Below are 16,167 nucleotides of genomic sequence, written 5' to 3' on the forward strand. Positions count from 1 at the left end.
TTCTCTTGAGCTGCACAGTACCTCCTCAGGCGCAAGGAACTAAGTAAACAGGCGCTTTGCCAACTGCTGGGAAACTGTATGAGTAGTGCCTCCTTAGGAATACAAACGGATAGATAACAAAAATTAGTTGTAAGTTTAACTTTATAATAGAGGTTATCAGTCTGTATGTTGGAGTACTACTTGAAACCTTCCCCCCGGGAGATGATTGGGGGTGGATCGCTACTAGCGAGAGGCTTTTGTGTTCAATCCTTCGGAAAAAAATACCACTAGTAGTGGGGAATTTAAAAGCGATAAATAGCCTTGGAGTGGCGCGTGCCTGTAGTCCCAACTACAGAGGAGGCTGAGGCAGGAAGAGCACTTGAGCTCAGGAAGTGGAGGCCAGCCTGGCAGTGTAGCAAGACCACTTCTTTAAAAAGAAGGGAGAGAGATAAAACGCAGATTGCATTTCACTAGAATGAATAACTGAAAAGCACTGTGACTCCTCTAAGATCTAACTACCACAATATCATAAATGGTAATTTGTTCTAGTAATAATTTTATAAGGGAAAGTGAACTCATGATTATTAAACGCTTGGATGAGCATTTCTTTGAGCAAGCTTGTTCTAAGGGAGAAACTGTACGTTAAAATCTATATGGTTTAATTTTTTTCCTCTAAGAAGTTTTTCAGTCTTTTTTTGCCCCACCAGTTTTTGAGCACTGAAATTTTTACTCAGAGAACATTTAAAATTATTATAGTAACTTTAAAAAAAAACTATTGTTAACAGTCAACAAGAATCCTATTATCCTAACTCCTCCTCAAAAACAAAACCAACTCAGATAAATGTGGGGAGTAGGAATTGAGGACTAAATTTTAATCCTTTTCTCTGTTGAATAACTGGTTCCAAAAACCTCACCTAAGATATTTCTGTACTTTTATTCTCTGATACTTAGTTGTTATAGGAAAGATCCTATAATTAATAAGCTATTCCTAAAATGCCAGGTAAAACAGATAAATCACAGGAAAAAATAGCTGGCACCAAGAGTGAACATTTTAGTGAGTGAACACAACTTTTTTTCATTTCTCACCAGAGAGGAGGAGGAGGACACTGAAGAAAATTTAAAACAGCCTAAGACCAATGTTGTATCTTGTGCTGGAGAAATTAGATTATTGCTATATTAGAGAGTCATAATTTAAGATCTGCAAAATATTTGCTCAATTTTACTGTTCCCCAAAATAATCATGCATTTTACTTACTTTAATATTTCTTATAGGTAATTCCAGCTTTTATTTTTTGATTCCATATTTTTCTTGTGAAAGTCTAAATTGTGCAAGTGAGTATGGAGTGAAGTATCCCCATGTGTAGAGGTCTTATTTTGAACTTAATCAGATTGGAATTTTAACAGAAGTTTTTGCTATATTAAACTTTCATTTTTATGGGCTTTGAAAACTTCAATTGGGCTGGTATCATTTTCTTTCTTTGCACTTATATTAATATTTTAGCAGAGTAGACTGAATGTGGAGACTTCTAAATCCAGGAATATCAATTGTATGATTAGGATTCCTTGAGGTGAAACCATGTCAGAGTTCTTCTCTCACAGGTGCCTAGGCAGAGGAGCTCAGTCTTAGATGTTGAAGAACATTTTATCTGCTATGATTGCTGTCAGTTTATGGCTTACAGTTTTATTACTTAGCTTAACAACCTTTTAAATTACACAAAGAGAGAATATATTAGAAATTTGCATTACACATATGAGAAAAATCTGAATAGTGATCAGTGGGGAATCCAGGAAGATTGTTCTTTTCAGCAAATATATTAAGATATTTTCATTTTACTCTTCATTGAGGGAGAAGTGTTGTCTGACCTTGTTTCTCCCATTTAATAATTATTTTATATCTTGTGCTTTTATTAGTTTCTTTGATGGTAATTTAAGGGAGTGTCTTTGTATCCATCCCTACCATGGCACAGAGCATGGCACATGGCTCTTAGTAAATAAATATTTTAAAGAGTAGCAAACAGGGGCTGGGGTTGTGGCTTAGTTGTAGAGCACTCGCCTAGCGATTGTGAGGCCCTGGGTTCAATCCGCAGCACACATAAAAATGAATAAATAAAGGTATCATGTCCAACTATAACTAAAAAATAAAATATTTTTTTAAAAAAAGAGTTCCAAACAATGTACTTCTATCCTAAATGTAGAATTTAAAATATACAACACCAGTTTTTTTTGTAGATCTGCATAAATGCCTATAGTATGAAGCAGATAAAAGTTTTTTTTAAAAAAATATTTTTAGTTGTAAATAGACACAATACCTTTATTTGTTTATTATTATTATTTTTTAATGGTGCTGGGGATTGAACCCAGTGCCTCACGTGTGCTAGGCAAGTACTCTACCACTGAGCCACAACCCCAGCCCAGATTGAAAGTTTTAATTCAGAAATTAAGAGAATTATGAATGGTCTTGTGTGACCTTATGTGAAGAACGCCTTTGTACTAGCTCTACCTGATTGTGCAACATAAAATCCTATACTGGCAAAGTCCAAATGGCAATATTTTGTTGGAAACTAATTTGTTCTAAATCTTGGAAGCATTAATTGAACTCTTTGTAGCTGTAAATTCTGTTAAGAAACTAAAACTTGGAATGTGAGAAACAAATCTGTTTGTGAATAAATTCTCTTGTGCTTAATTTTTAAAATTTTTTTGAACAATTTCAGGCTGAAAGAAAAACAGCAAAAACAATACAAAGAACTATTTTTGCTGATTTGAATGATTTGAGAGTAAGCTTTCATTGTTATGCTCCTCAACACCGTTGAATTTGTATTTCCAAGGGCAGTTGAAAATAAAACCATCAAATTCGGGGAACTAAGATGGACACATTAATATTAACTAAATCTCAGAATTACAGTGTTAAACTTAGTTGTCATGTGTCTTATCTCCCTCATTGTGAAACAATTTTTTGGTCTTGCCTTGATTTTATGACCATGAACATTGGTCTTGAAGTTTGAAATATTATGAGTCAGTTATTCCGTAGAATTTTTCTCAATGTGGATTTGTCTGATTTTTTTTTTTTTTTTCCTAGAATTAGATTTAGCTTAATACATTTCTTGGCAGGAATATCACTTCCCAGAGTTACACTGTTGTGACTGTTTGAATGTCACCCTAAATCCATTCCTGACACTGCATTTTGAAACTTAGGAAAAACACAGCTTAAGAAGCCTGTGACTTCGTTAAAATTTAACTGCAAAGAGCTAATGTTTGATTCCTGTGCTCTTTTGAAAAGTAGTTTTTCCTATAGAAAAGAATTTTGTGGGTTTTATATGCCTGCCTCTTATCACTGAATCATTTTACTTTGCTGAATTACAAATTAAGATGTTTTGGGGGCATGTGTGCGGCCCGGGTTCGATCCTCAGCATCACATACAAAAAAAGATGTTGTATCTGCCGAAAAACTAAAAAATAAATAAAATTCTCTCTCTTAAAAAAAAAAAAAAGATGTTTTGGATCATATAATCACTTTATTTATTTTTGTCGTATCCATTCCTTTATAAGGGAACTGAGAAATGTGACTAAATGGTAAAGCACCCCTGGGTGCAATTCTCAGTACCAAAAAAAGGCAGAAAATTATTTGCTGTTTTGGAGATTAAACTCAGAGTTGCACACATACAAGGTAAGTGCTCTACTAGCAAGCTGTATGTCCGCCTTACTCTTTGACTTTTTTTAATATATTTTTTTTAGTTGTATATGGACACAGTATCTTTATTATTTTTGTGTGGTGCTGAAGATCGAACCCAGTGCCTCATACATTCCAGGCAAGTGCTCTATCACTGAGCCACAACCGAGCCCACTCTTTGACTTTTTAAATTTTGAGGCAAGGTCTTGTTAAATTGTGCAGACTGGCCTTGAATGAGTGATCCTCCTGTCTCAGCCTTCCATGTAGCTGGAGGACTTCCTAGAGGAAGTCTTAATGGGTGAAGTTTAGAAGCAATGAGGAGAAAACGTGTAATGTGAGGAACATGTGAATGTATATAAGAATGATCCTTGTAGGACTCTGGTGAAACAAACAGTTTGAATAATTATTACTACATAATTATCTCGTAAGCTGCCTGTTTGAATTGAAATAAGTTTTGAGTTCATATATACCTACTGAATTCTAAGCTAACAATTTGTATGAATGATTTTGTCATTGAATGTTGAGCTCTCTTTTTGGTGGGGGGTGGGTATTAAGGGACACTCAACCACTGAGCCACTCCCCTAGCCCTATTTTGTATTTTATTTAGAGACAGCGTCTCCCTGAGTTGCTTAGCACCTCGCCATTGCTGAGGCTTTGAGGCTTTGAACTCATGATCTTACTGCCTCAGCCTCCTGAACTGCTAGGATTATAGGCATGCACCAACTTGCCTGGCTTGACTGCTCTTTTAATTTTCCTCTGGGAGTAGGCACAGAGAAGCTGTATAGTTATCTTTATTTAGATTTATGGAGACAGGGAAAGGGCTTCATTAGCCAGTATACTAAAAATGAAATTTTAAACTGAAAAAAACTTGATCATAATAATACCAAAGCATTTAAATTAACTGAAAAACTTAAGTTTTGAAGGGGTTAGTCATCTAAACATCTCTTAGGCATAAACATGTTGCTTACCTTAGTGAAATTTAATTTTCTAAACAAATATCTTTTTTCTCATCTTCTTCAAGCATGGGGGGTAAAGTACCACCTGCTACTCATAAACCTAAGTCAGAAGAAAATACCAAGGTAAGTTTTAATTTTATTCATGCGTTTAGTGGTAAAATATAAAATTTCTTAGTATTTTTTTAACTCCTGCTCTCAAATTACCATTTCCAATTTTCCCCAAGGTCACTTGGAAATAAGATCTTTTAAATATTTGTTTGTCTTTATGAAACTTGCTTTTAGACCAAATTTCTGGAAGCTGATTTAAAACTGAGAATTTGAGGTTGAATAATTCACTTGATTTTAAAATAAATGTTATCCATTTGTTGTATGCATGGCCTATAAGCAGTAAGCTATGTGATGGTGTGCATGAACAAGGATCCCAAATCAGTATTTTTTTTTTTTTTAAGAGAGAGAGAATTTTTTAATATTTATTTTTAGTTTTTCCGTGGACACACATCTTTTTTTTTTTAATGTGGTGCTGAGGATCGAACCTGGTCCTGCCCGTGCTAGGCCGGCGCTCTACCGCTGAGCCACAATCCCAGCGGCCCCCCCCCCCCAATCAGTATTTTAAAAATTTTTTCTGCCCTATTACCTGAGGGATGTTACTGATGTTGTATGTTACTGTGCTGCTTTGGCATATTTGTCAGAAGGATGCATAAGATCAGGGGGGTTTCCGGTAGTGAAGTTTAGAAATGAGGGGGGTAAATGTACTCTGCAGGGTTTTTGTTTGTTAGTTTGTACACAGGATTGAACTCCAGACACTCACCACTGAGCCACATTGCCTACTTCTATTTTGGTTTTATTTAGAGACAGGGTCTCTCAGAGTTGCTTAGTGCCTTGCTTTTGCTGAGGCTGGCTTAATTCCTGATCCTCCTGCCCTCGACCTCCCCAGCTGCCAGGATTACAGACATGTGGCACTGCATCACGCCTCTGCGGTATTTTTAAGGATGTTCTCTTCAGGGCTGGGGTTGTGGTTCAGAGGTAGAACGTGCGCCTAGCATGCGTGAGGCACTGGAGGTTCGCTCATCAGCATCACATAAAGTAAAATTGTGTCCACCTATTAACTGAAAATATTTTTTTTTTTTTTTAAAGAATGTTCTCTTCCATATTTTTTTTTTCTCCCATTTTGTGCCTTCATGTCTGAAAGTTGTTTTTTTTCCCCCAAGTTTTCTGATTAGTCATCTTGTTTGTTTGTGGGTTTTTTTTTTTGTATCATGGCTTGAACCCAGGGGCAATTAGCCTTTGAGCCATATCCTCAGCCCTTTTTAAAAAATTTATTTTGAAATAGGGTCTCACTAAGTTTCTTAGGGGCTTGCCAAGTTGCTGAGGCTGGCTTGAACTTGTGATCCTCCTGCCTCAGCCTTCCAAGCTGCTTTGCTTATAGGCATGTGACTCCGTGCCTGGCCTTGATTAGCTATCTTAAATTAATTTGCTGTTTTATGTAGAACCATTAATATGGTTTTATCTGTTTAAATGTAGAAATAGAAGTTGTGAACTTTTCATATGAACTTCTGATGATATGTAATGAGAAAGGTTAAGCAAAAGCTCAAAAAGTAGTTACTCTTTTAGATGTCCTTTTACTGGTTTGATATTTTCTGAGCCCTTGATACTTTGCATTTGATAAAAAATGTATGGAAACAATTATATTTATCCTATGTGTCTGTTAACTTTTAAAAATCAGTCTAATTTAGACTTGTGACTGGTCTTTCAGTATATGCTAACTAATGTATTTAGCAGATTTTCATGTTTGGTAGGGACTCAACAAATATTTTGTATTATGGGGGGATTTTGATTTTAAAAGGTAGGAGCCTAAATAGTTAAATAATTCTGACATCTAATATAGATGTATAGATAGTTATGGTGGGCTGATCATGATGTATTCTCTTAAGATACATAGCATTATTAAAGGGAAAAGGCAAAGTGCAGAGTTATCTCATACACATAAAATATATTTTATATGTGATGTATAAGAAACCGCACTGGTTATCTACTGAATGGAATAGAAATTTGGTTTCCAACTTGAATACGTTTAAATTCTTTGAATTTTAATTGTTTATTATAGTTCCATAGACCCTTATTTGCAATTCCAAAATTGAAAAGCCATTGAAAAGTAAAAGTTACAGTAAATTTGGTAGTAAAATATTATCTGAATGGACTGTTCATAAGTCTTGTTTTGTTTTGGAGGCAGGTTCTTGATAGGTTGTTTGGGCTGACCTCAAAAAGGACAAACACAAATCTAAAGCAAGGTTACCAAAATTAAACAAATGGTGGACAATGTATATGTAAATTTTTTATAAGTTGAGCTGGGGATGTGGCTCAAGCGGTAGCGCACCTGGCATGTGTGCCGCCCGGGTTTGATCCTCAGCACCACATACAAAGATGTTGTGTCCGCCGAAAACTAAAAAATAAATGTTAAAATTCTCTCTCTCTCAACACAGTGTCCCTGATATAGTATTCCAGGGGTTTAAAAAAAATTTTTTTTTATAAGTTGACTGCTATGTATTATATATATGGTGTGTTATTAAATACTTATAGCACTGTTTTCATTCCCTTTGCTTAGGAAGAACAAACAGATAGCAAGAAGTCAGAAGAAAACATTAAGAGAGATGAGCCATCAAGTGAGGAAAGTGATCTAGGTGAGGAGACAGTTTGTATTTGATGATCTTATGATGCTGGGTCAGTTTTTATTGGAGTGACAAAATCAGCACTAATAGAAATTGTTGTTAATGAGCTACAAATGAAATGCTAGAGTGGTTTTTTTTTTTTTTTTTTTTTTGTATACTGGGAATTGAACCCAAAAGTGCTTAATTACTGAGCCACATCTGCAGCCCTTTTAAAAAATATTTCATTTAGAGACAGGGTCTTGCTGAGTTGCTAAGTGCCTTGTTAAGTTGCTGTGACTGGTTTTGAGCTTGAGTTCCCCTGCTTCAGCCTTCTGAGCAGCTGGGATTACTGGTTGTGCCACTGCACCTGGCCCTAAAAGTTTTCTAGTAGCTATATTTTGAAAAAGAAAAGAAAAGGGATTAATTGTTGAAATATAATTTTACTTAAATCAATGATATATTGGTTAGAATAATAACACCTAGCTGAGCATTATACCTATAATCCCAGCCACTTGGGAGGCCAAGGCAGGAAGGATTGCAAGTTCAAAGACATTCTGGGAAATTCAGCAAGAACCTGTGTCAAAATAAAATGTAAAAAGGTCTGGGGATGTAGCTCAATGGTAGAGTGCTCCTGGGTTCAGTCCCCAGGATCGTCCATTTAAAAGAAGAAGAAGAAGAAATTAACAACTATGTAGTGATGTAAAAAAGTTTTTAAGTTATTTTCCTCACTAGATCTTCAAAGTCAGATTCAAAGTTTATTTTACATATGTAGCATCTCTCAATTCAGATGTTGCATTTTCATTAAATAATTCAGACTTCTGACATTTGTATTTGAAATATTGGGTGGTCACATACTCAATTTGTATTCAACATATTTTAAAATATTTCTATTAACTGAATTCAGTAACAAAAAATATTTTCCATTAGTACTTGGATCCATGTTGATAAAATTGGTTCATATTTAGAAGAATTAATATTTATGCCATGAATGTGGTTTTTGGTTTTGTTTTCAAGGCCACAGAAAAAAAATTTGGAGGTTTTGAGACTATAAATATACTCCAGTTATTAATTGGGCAGTCTTTTTGTCACAAAATCAATCTAAAAGCTAAAGAAAAATACTTGGGAGTTTTTCAACTTTTGAAAATCAGTTGATATTCAGTATTGTTAGGTATTGTCTTAAGTGCAATTTGGTGGCTTAATTGAAAGTTTTTTATTTTTTATAAAGTGTCTTTTTTGTTTTTCTCAATTTTGATAACTGTAATTAAATTTTACTGATTCTCCCCCAAAAGCATTTTATATGCACAAATCAAACTTTTTATAGTTTGACAAGCTCAGTTTATGTTAAAACGGATTAAACATTTTTGTTGTTGTACCATTCTCAAAGTCTCTAACCTTTTTAGTTAGAAGTTGACCAAGTTCTCTTTTTTAAAAAATATTGTTTTAGTTGTCAGTAGACCTTTTATTTATTTATACATGGTGCCTTACTAAGTGCCTTGCTAAGACTTGCTGAGATGGCTTTGAACTTGTGTTCCTCCTATTTCGACCTCCTGAGTGCTCTACCACTGAGCAACAACCCCGGCCCAATAAGTTGACTAAATTCTTGAGTGTAATGTACAACATGGTGACTATAGTTAATATGCTGTGTGCTTAAAATTTCTTGAGATAAGATCTAAAGTGTTATCTCCAAAAAACTGAAAAGTAAATATGTGAGATGATGGATAGGTTAATTAACTTAATGAGAGGAATTGTTTTATGACACATAGAAGTATACTTTCATTAACACAACGTTGGCAGCTGGGGATGTAGCAGTGGTAGAGCATGTGCGCCTATCAATCCCTGGACCCCCCCCAAACAAAGCATTGTCAACCTTAATACAGTGTTAATTGTCAGTCACCACTCAGTTTTTCCCTAGCCCTTTATATATTTTATTTTGAGACAGGGTCTTACTAAGTTGCTCAGGGCTTTACTAAGTTGCTGAGGCTGGACTCGAACTTGTGATCTTCCTGACTCAGCCTCCCAAATTATAGGGGTGTGCAACCGCTTTGTAACTTTAAAATGTTTTGTATGTAAGTTGTTTTGCTCTGTTGGTATAAGTGGTAATTGTCCTTCCACCCAAAATTTGCATCATGCCTCTTTTCATTCTTTCCTGTTTTGGTTATAATACTAGCCATAGGACTTGATTTTTTGAATCAGTAGTATGTCTATTTTAAAATTGAAATTTGTCCACATTATATTTTAGTATATAATAAGTCTGTTAAAATTACATAGTATTTCATATTTTACATTACTGTACATTATTATATTACTTCATATATTTTATATATTTTATTTTTTGGTACTAGAGATTGAAGCCAGGGATGCTCTACAACTGAATTACATTTCCAGTCCTTTTTATTTTTTTTATTTTGAGATAGTCGTGCTAAATTGCTTAGGTCCTCGATAAATTTCTGATGGCCAGTCAGGAATTTGTGATTCTCCTATCTCAGCTTCCCGAGTTGCTGGGGTTACAGGTGTGTGTCACCATGCCTGGCTTGAACTCACATTGTAGTAGATTATTGTGTAGAAAAAAAAATTTATTTGATCTGCATTGCTTTAACACTGAGTCATTATTGTATTTATGTATAATACTAGAAAGTATGGACAAGCCAACATTCCCACTACAATCCAATTATAATTATCCATTATGATGCAGCAGTTGAAGTTGTAAGTCTTCCTAAAACAATAAAATTATACTTAACAGGTATTACAATTAAAATATTCAAATTAGTTATGCTGGCCAGTCGAGTTCCTCACAACTAAAACACTCAGGGTCACTCCAGGGGAACTGGGCTGCACAAAATAACCACACAAGAGACAGAGATACCTTTTTCTTTGAGGTCCTGTGACAAGGGGCCAAAGAAAGAGCAAGCAAGCGGGTGCTGAACCCTTTTATTAAGGAGAAGCCATTCAAATGAGGCAAAGAGTCAGTAGCAAGTTGACTGACATCTAGAAAGTCCACACCCAAAAGCAGAGCAAGAGAAGGGGGCACACTAAGGGCGTTTCCATGGAACATTGGATCCCAGACAGGACAAAGGGGTAATATTACAAAAGAACCCGTGGGTGTAGCTCAATCCATGGGGAGACATGCCTACGTCTGAAGACACGCCCTCAAACTTCCTGGACTGTGACAATGTCCAGGTCACTCTGAGTTGTAGTGACCTGTCAAAACCTCTTCTCTCCAGGATGGAAGGCATGAACCATTCAGAGTGGCTCCCCACACAGGCCAAAACTGAACACAAATATGAATACAAACTGAATATACAAATACTCAACTCAGTTATGCTGGTCATAGTCCATCCATTTTTAATACTTCTGTGAGGGTAGTGGATCTGCTTTGTACAATGCAGGCCTTAATGTTCTTTTCTCATCTTTGGCAGAAATTGATAATGAAGGTGTAATTGAACCAGACACTGATGCTCCTCAAGAAATGGGAGATGAAAATGCGGAGGTAAGTTCACTGTTTCATTCTCTGTTTGTTATAAAGAATATAAAGTTTCCCACTGTTGGAATTATTTTACAACATGACTTCCAGAAAAGCACATATTAAATCTTTGGCTTGGGGCTGGGGTTGTGGCTCTTTGGTAGAGTGCTTGCCTGGCACATGTGAGGCACTGTGTTGGATCCTTAGTACCATATAAAACTAAGTAAATGAAATGAATATATTATGCCCATCTACAACCTCCAAAAACTATTTTAAAAAAATAAGGCATTTAGTTAAGCATTTTATTTTATTACATAAAAACTTGATTTGTGAAAATCTCCTGTTATTTTGTTTGGTCTTTAAGTTTGCATCTGGTTTGATTGCTCTATAAAGTTAGTAACATTCACTATATACTTAAAGAATTGTGTCTTAGTGGGATATCTAAAGCCACACAGTTTTCCAAAATGGTTTTGTCACAGGGAACCTTCAAAGATTGAGAGATTTGATTCCTGAACCTTGAAAAAATTTTAGATTTTACAGTGATTAGTGGTATTCCAAAGGGTTCTGGTACACGAACATATGTTATAGGTTATATGCAGTAGGGCAGAAATTAGGAAAAACTGGCCAGGCAGGTGGCGCACACCTACAATTCCAGCAGCCCAAAGCTAAGGCAAAAGGATCGTGAATTCAAAGATAGCCTCAGCAAAAGTGAGGTATTAAGTGACTCAATGAGATTCTGTCTCTAAATAAAATAGAAAATAGGGCTGAGGATGCGGCTTAGTGGTAAGTGCCCCTGAGTTCAATCCCAGGTACCAAAAAAGAACAACTACAACAAAAAATGAAATTAGGAAAATCTGTAAAATCTTCCTGGTGGTGTTAGACCAGGACGCAAGAAAAGACCACTGACTCCAATTAAAATCAAATTAAAGCAAGCTTATTATTTCGGCTGCCTCTCCCATGCAAAACCACGGGAACAAGACAGCAGCCGCAGCTTTCCTGCAGCCCAGCTTTATAGCCCAGAAAGTTACACAAAGGGGGGTTACGGATAACAGAACTCTGAGGAGCATGACACTAATGCTAGTTTACATTTTTGCTGGCCCCGACATCAGAATTTATGAAGGTCATTAGAGTCTCAGAGAGGGTCGTTATCTGGCCAGGGAAGGCCAAGATTTGTGAGGCGTCACTAAAGTTTCAGAGAGGGCTGCTATCTGGTCAGAGGGCTGAACTCATGGATGAGTTCAAGGCACGGGCAGGCATTCCAAGCAGGTTCAGAATTTGTAGTAATTTATAGTAAAGTCGAAATTATCTTTTCATGGTTTGTGGTGAGATGGCTCCCAATTTTGAGAAAAGATCAGGTTGGGTCTATCAGTGGCTGATGGGGGGAAATGCTTAGAAGCACTCGAACATAGTAATAGCAACTTTTAAAATATTGGTCTATCCTCAAACTTAATATTGTCAGATTTGATCTTTGCCAGACTTGTCACGTGAACTAATATGTCTTTCTTGTTTTTATTTTGCATTTTCCTGATTTCTTAACAAGGTTGAGTGTTATAATGTCTTTCAGTTATTTATAAATTTTGTTCAGACCCTTACCCAGTTTTTCAACTAGGTTGTTTCTCTTTTGCTTTTACTGATCTATAGTTTACCTGTCAGTGTCATTATTGAAGAATTCCTTTTCTCTCTGATGCAAAAATAATACTGTTTTCATATGTGTTTGGGTTGGTGGTCTTTTGTTGTATTTGTCTAATTTTTTCTATGCTCTAATGCCTCATTGTCTTTAACATATAAACCTTGTCACTTGGTAGGACAAGGACCTCTAAAACTTGAGGAGTATTTTGGCCCTTTGTTTTTCTGTATAAATTTCAGAATCAGATTGTGAAATCTCTCTTCCTCCAAATTAAGCTTCTCCCACTAGAAATGTATTAATTCTAAATCCAGTTAGGGAGAGAACATACCTCCCCTCTTGAGATTAACTATCTGTGACTATTGTATCTAATTTTTAATTCTTTTTTAAAAATGTCTTTCAGTAACCTGTAACATTTTCCCTGTCTTATGCATGTTTGTCAAGAATAGATGCAAGTACTTTTTGTCATCATTTGTAAAAGAAATCCTTTAAAATTGTATGATCTGTTTATTGATTGGATTATTTCACTTCAGTGTGTCTATGTTTCTAGTAACTTCTTGTCTGTTCTATTTGGGATTCATTGGGCATCTTAAATTCTAAGGTTGTTAATGTTCTTAAGCACTGGAACATCTCAAGTATTTCTTCAAAATATTTAGTTCTCCATATTTTCTCTTCTCCCTTATTCTGCAACCTGATTAGATATATGGGAGTTTTTTTTCACTATTAAGCTTTAGCTTTTTATTCTGTACTGAATTATGTGTATTTTTCTAGTCCATTGATGTTCCATTGATGTTTTAATTGTAGTGTTTTATGTTTTTCAGCTGATTGTGGTAGCACATACATGTAATCCCACTTACCTGGGAGGCTGACACAGGAACATCACAAGTTTGAGGGCAGCCTTTGCATTTTAGCAAAACCCTGTCTCAAAATTTTAAAACAGGTCTAGGGATTTTTTTCAGAGATAAAGTGCCCCTGAGTTTAGTCTCCAATGTGTGTGTGTGTGTGTAGGGGGGGTAGGGGCCATTTTGATACTTTCACTTTGATTCTTTTTAAAGTGTACTTGGTTTTTCTAAGTCTTGCTTTTTACCCATTTTCAGAATTTGATTTTATTAAATACATTAAGTTCTGTAGAACTTTTGTTGGTCTTACTCTCTCATTTTTTTCTGGCTCTTGCTCATTGACGCGGCTTGTTTACTTGTGCTGTATGTGTATGTTTTATTTTGACCATGAGTTCTTTGGTTCATTGAGTCTCGCGTTTGGAAAAATTTTGAGGCCTGTGTAGAAGGTATGTTCCTCCAAATGGGAGTATATTTGCTTACATCAAAGCCCTGGACTTGGCACTACAAAACTTGTTTATATGTTTTTAACTATACAGGTAATGGTGGAATTCCAAATAAGAGTCCAGCTCTTGTTTTTGACTACTCAGGAGAGGTTCTTTTTCCCCTTTTTTTTCTCTACTTCAATGTTCCTTTGTGTGGGACAGGTTTATTTTTGGTTTTCTGTTATGCTTACCTGTGTAGGTCTTTGGAGTCAGATTTATCTTGGGCATTGTCTGGTCAGATGACATACATTCTCTTCATCTGAATCTACATACTTTGTGTCTGGTGTACTGTATTACTTTCAGAAACAATGTTGTAATGTGTCAGGATTGACACCTGCTACAAGGGTGAAAAACAGATTGAGCACTTGGGTACATCACTGAAGTCCAGCCTTCATTTAATGTTGTTACATTCTTCCAACAAAGCTTGGTTGATTTTAGAGTTTTTCAGGATATTGTGATTACCATATTGCCAGAAACAGAGTGGTTTTTTTTGCTAATGATTTTTCTGAAATTACTCAGGCATAGTTGGGTGTAGTAGCACATCCCTGTAATCCCAGTGACTTAGGGAGGCTGAAGCACCTGCTTGAACCTGCAAGTTCAAGTCTGTCTTATGCAACTTCGTGAGACCATGTCTCAAAATAATAAAAAGGGCTTGGGGTATAGCTCAGTGGTAAAGTGCCCTGTGTTCAATCCCTAGTACTGCAAAAATAAGATAAAATTACTCTGGATTTGTAGTAGGATTATTTCTGAGGAGTTTATTATATTTATTATATCTTTTCTTTCTTTCTTTTTGAGGTGGGGGTATTAAGGATTAAACCTAGGGCCTTGTGCATGCTAGATAAATGCTCTGTCACTGAGCCATATCCTCAGCCCAACAACTTTTTTTTTTTTTTTGAGAGAGAGAATTTTCCAATATTTATTTTTCAGTTTTCGGCGGACACAACATCTTTATTTTATTTTATGTGGTGCTGAGGATCGAACCCAGGGCCTTGCACATGGTAGGCCGGCGCTCTGCCGCTGAGCTGTTCTTTAATAGAATTTTATTTTTTCCTCTTGTGTGCTCTTATAAACTATGTGTCCTAGGTTTAGTTTCTGTTGTAATTATTATCTTGTTTATTACAATTTTTATTATTTTTTTGACTGTACTGGCTATGAAATTCAGGGCCTCACTCATAACAGTCAGGCACTCTACCACTGAACCACATCCCCAGCCCCATTATCTTGTTCTATAACATTTTATAAATGACTTTTGCTGGTGTGGAGGAACTCTGGCTTTTGTTTGTTTTTAAATATTGCTCTTGTACCTGACAACTGTTGAATTGTCTCACTATATCTAATAACTTGTCAGTGCCTTTGGATTTTCTAGATAGGTATAAAGAAGAAAGACAGTCGGCTACATTCCTTTTGATTCTTAAACCTATCAAATCATTTTCTTAATGAATTAGCCAGCACCTCCAGGCACTGTTTTCTACAGTGGTGGGGGTAAAGTAGATGTGATTAAAGGAACTATTTCTGAATGTCTGTTTAAGATAGTCTATTTACTGAAAGTTTTTTTTGTTTTTGTTTTTTTTAACTTTTCTACTGTCAACATCTTTTATTATATTTTTATGGCAATAAATGAGACATGAGGGTTCAAGCTTAAAGGGAACTAGTTATCTGTGAGGAGATAGGACTTCGTATTTTTGTGTAGTTTTCTTAGTATTTTTGTGAAGGTGGTGGTAAAGCTAGGGCAGAACAATCATGCTTTGTTCAGGATGGAGCAAAGCAAAGGTCATGTCTAGAGCTTAGTATGGAAAGTGAAGTTTGTTTAGTGAAAAGGCTTGCAGTACACGGTGACACACACCTGTAATCCTAGCAGTTCGGGGGGGGTGGGTTTGAGGGAGAATTGCAAGTTGAAAGCGAGGCCCTAAGCAACCTATCCAAGACTCTGTCTCAAAACAAAAACAGGCTGGGGATGTGGCTCAGGTGTTAAGTACCCCTGGGTTCAATCTCCAGGTTTCCCACTTCCACTCTCCCCCACAAAAGGTTAAAAGCTAATGGTTTGGTCACCTGTGTGTCACTGTGACCAAAATAGCTGACGAGAACAACTTAGAGGAAGGAATTTATTTGGGACTCAGAGTTTCAGAGGTCTTAGTCCACAGACAGCAGGTTGAGACAGAACATTATGTCTGAAGGGCATGGTGGAGGACAGCTGCACACAGCCAGGAAGGGTTAGGAAGGAGTGGCAGGGAGAAAGGGACCCCCTTCCATGGCATATCATCACAGAATCACTTCCTGTAGTCATGCCTCACTTGTTTTCAGTCACTACTCAGTCCTTTTAATCTAGGACAGGTTTATTAGGTTACAACTCTCACAAGTCAGGCATTTTACTTGCGAATGTCCTTCATTAACACAGGAGCCTTTGAGGAACACCTCATTTACAAATGATAATACTCATTCTTTATAATTTCTTACTAATCACTTATTGTGATTAATCTCGAGAATGAACGAAAATGTGGTTTGTAACATCCTTAATT

General features: G+C 36.1%; 1 protein-coding gene across 5 annotated transcripts in view; it reads left to right on the forward strand.

Moving 5' to 3' along the window:
• St13 (ST13 Hsp70 interacting protein) overlaps positions 1 to 16,167 on the forward strand; it is a 51,925-nt gene that overhangs the window by 20,628 nt on the left and 15,130 nt on the right. For all 5 annotated transcript variants that reach the window (XM_071609457.1, XM_071609454.1, XM_071609456.1 and 2 more), the window contains 3 exons: positions 4,667 to 4,724; positions 7,204 to 7,279; positions 10,663 to 10,733. In XM_071609457.1, the coding sequence (XP_071465558.1) occupies positions 4,667 to 4,724; positions 7,204 to 7,279; positions 10,663 to 10,733 (205 nt within the window). The remainder of the gene's footprint in view (positions 1 to 4,666; positions 4,725 to 7,203; positions 7,280 to 10,662; positions 10,734 to 16,167) is intronic.

Source organism: Marmota flaviventris, chromosome 3, assembly GCF_047511675.1.
Source record: "Marmota flaviventris isolate mMarFla1 chromosome 3, mMarFla1.hap1, whole genome shotgun sequence".
Lineage (NCBI taxonomy): Eukaryota > Metazoa > Chordata > Mammalia > Rodentia > Sciuridae > Marmota > Marmota flaviventris.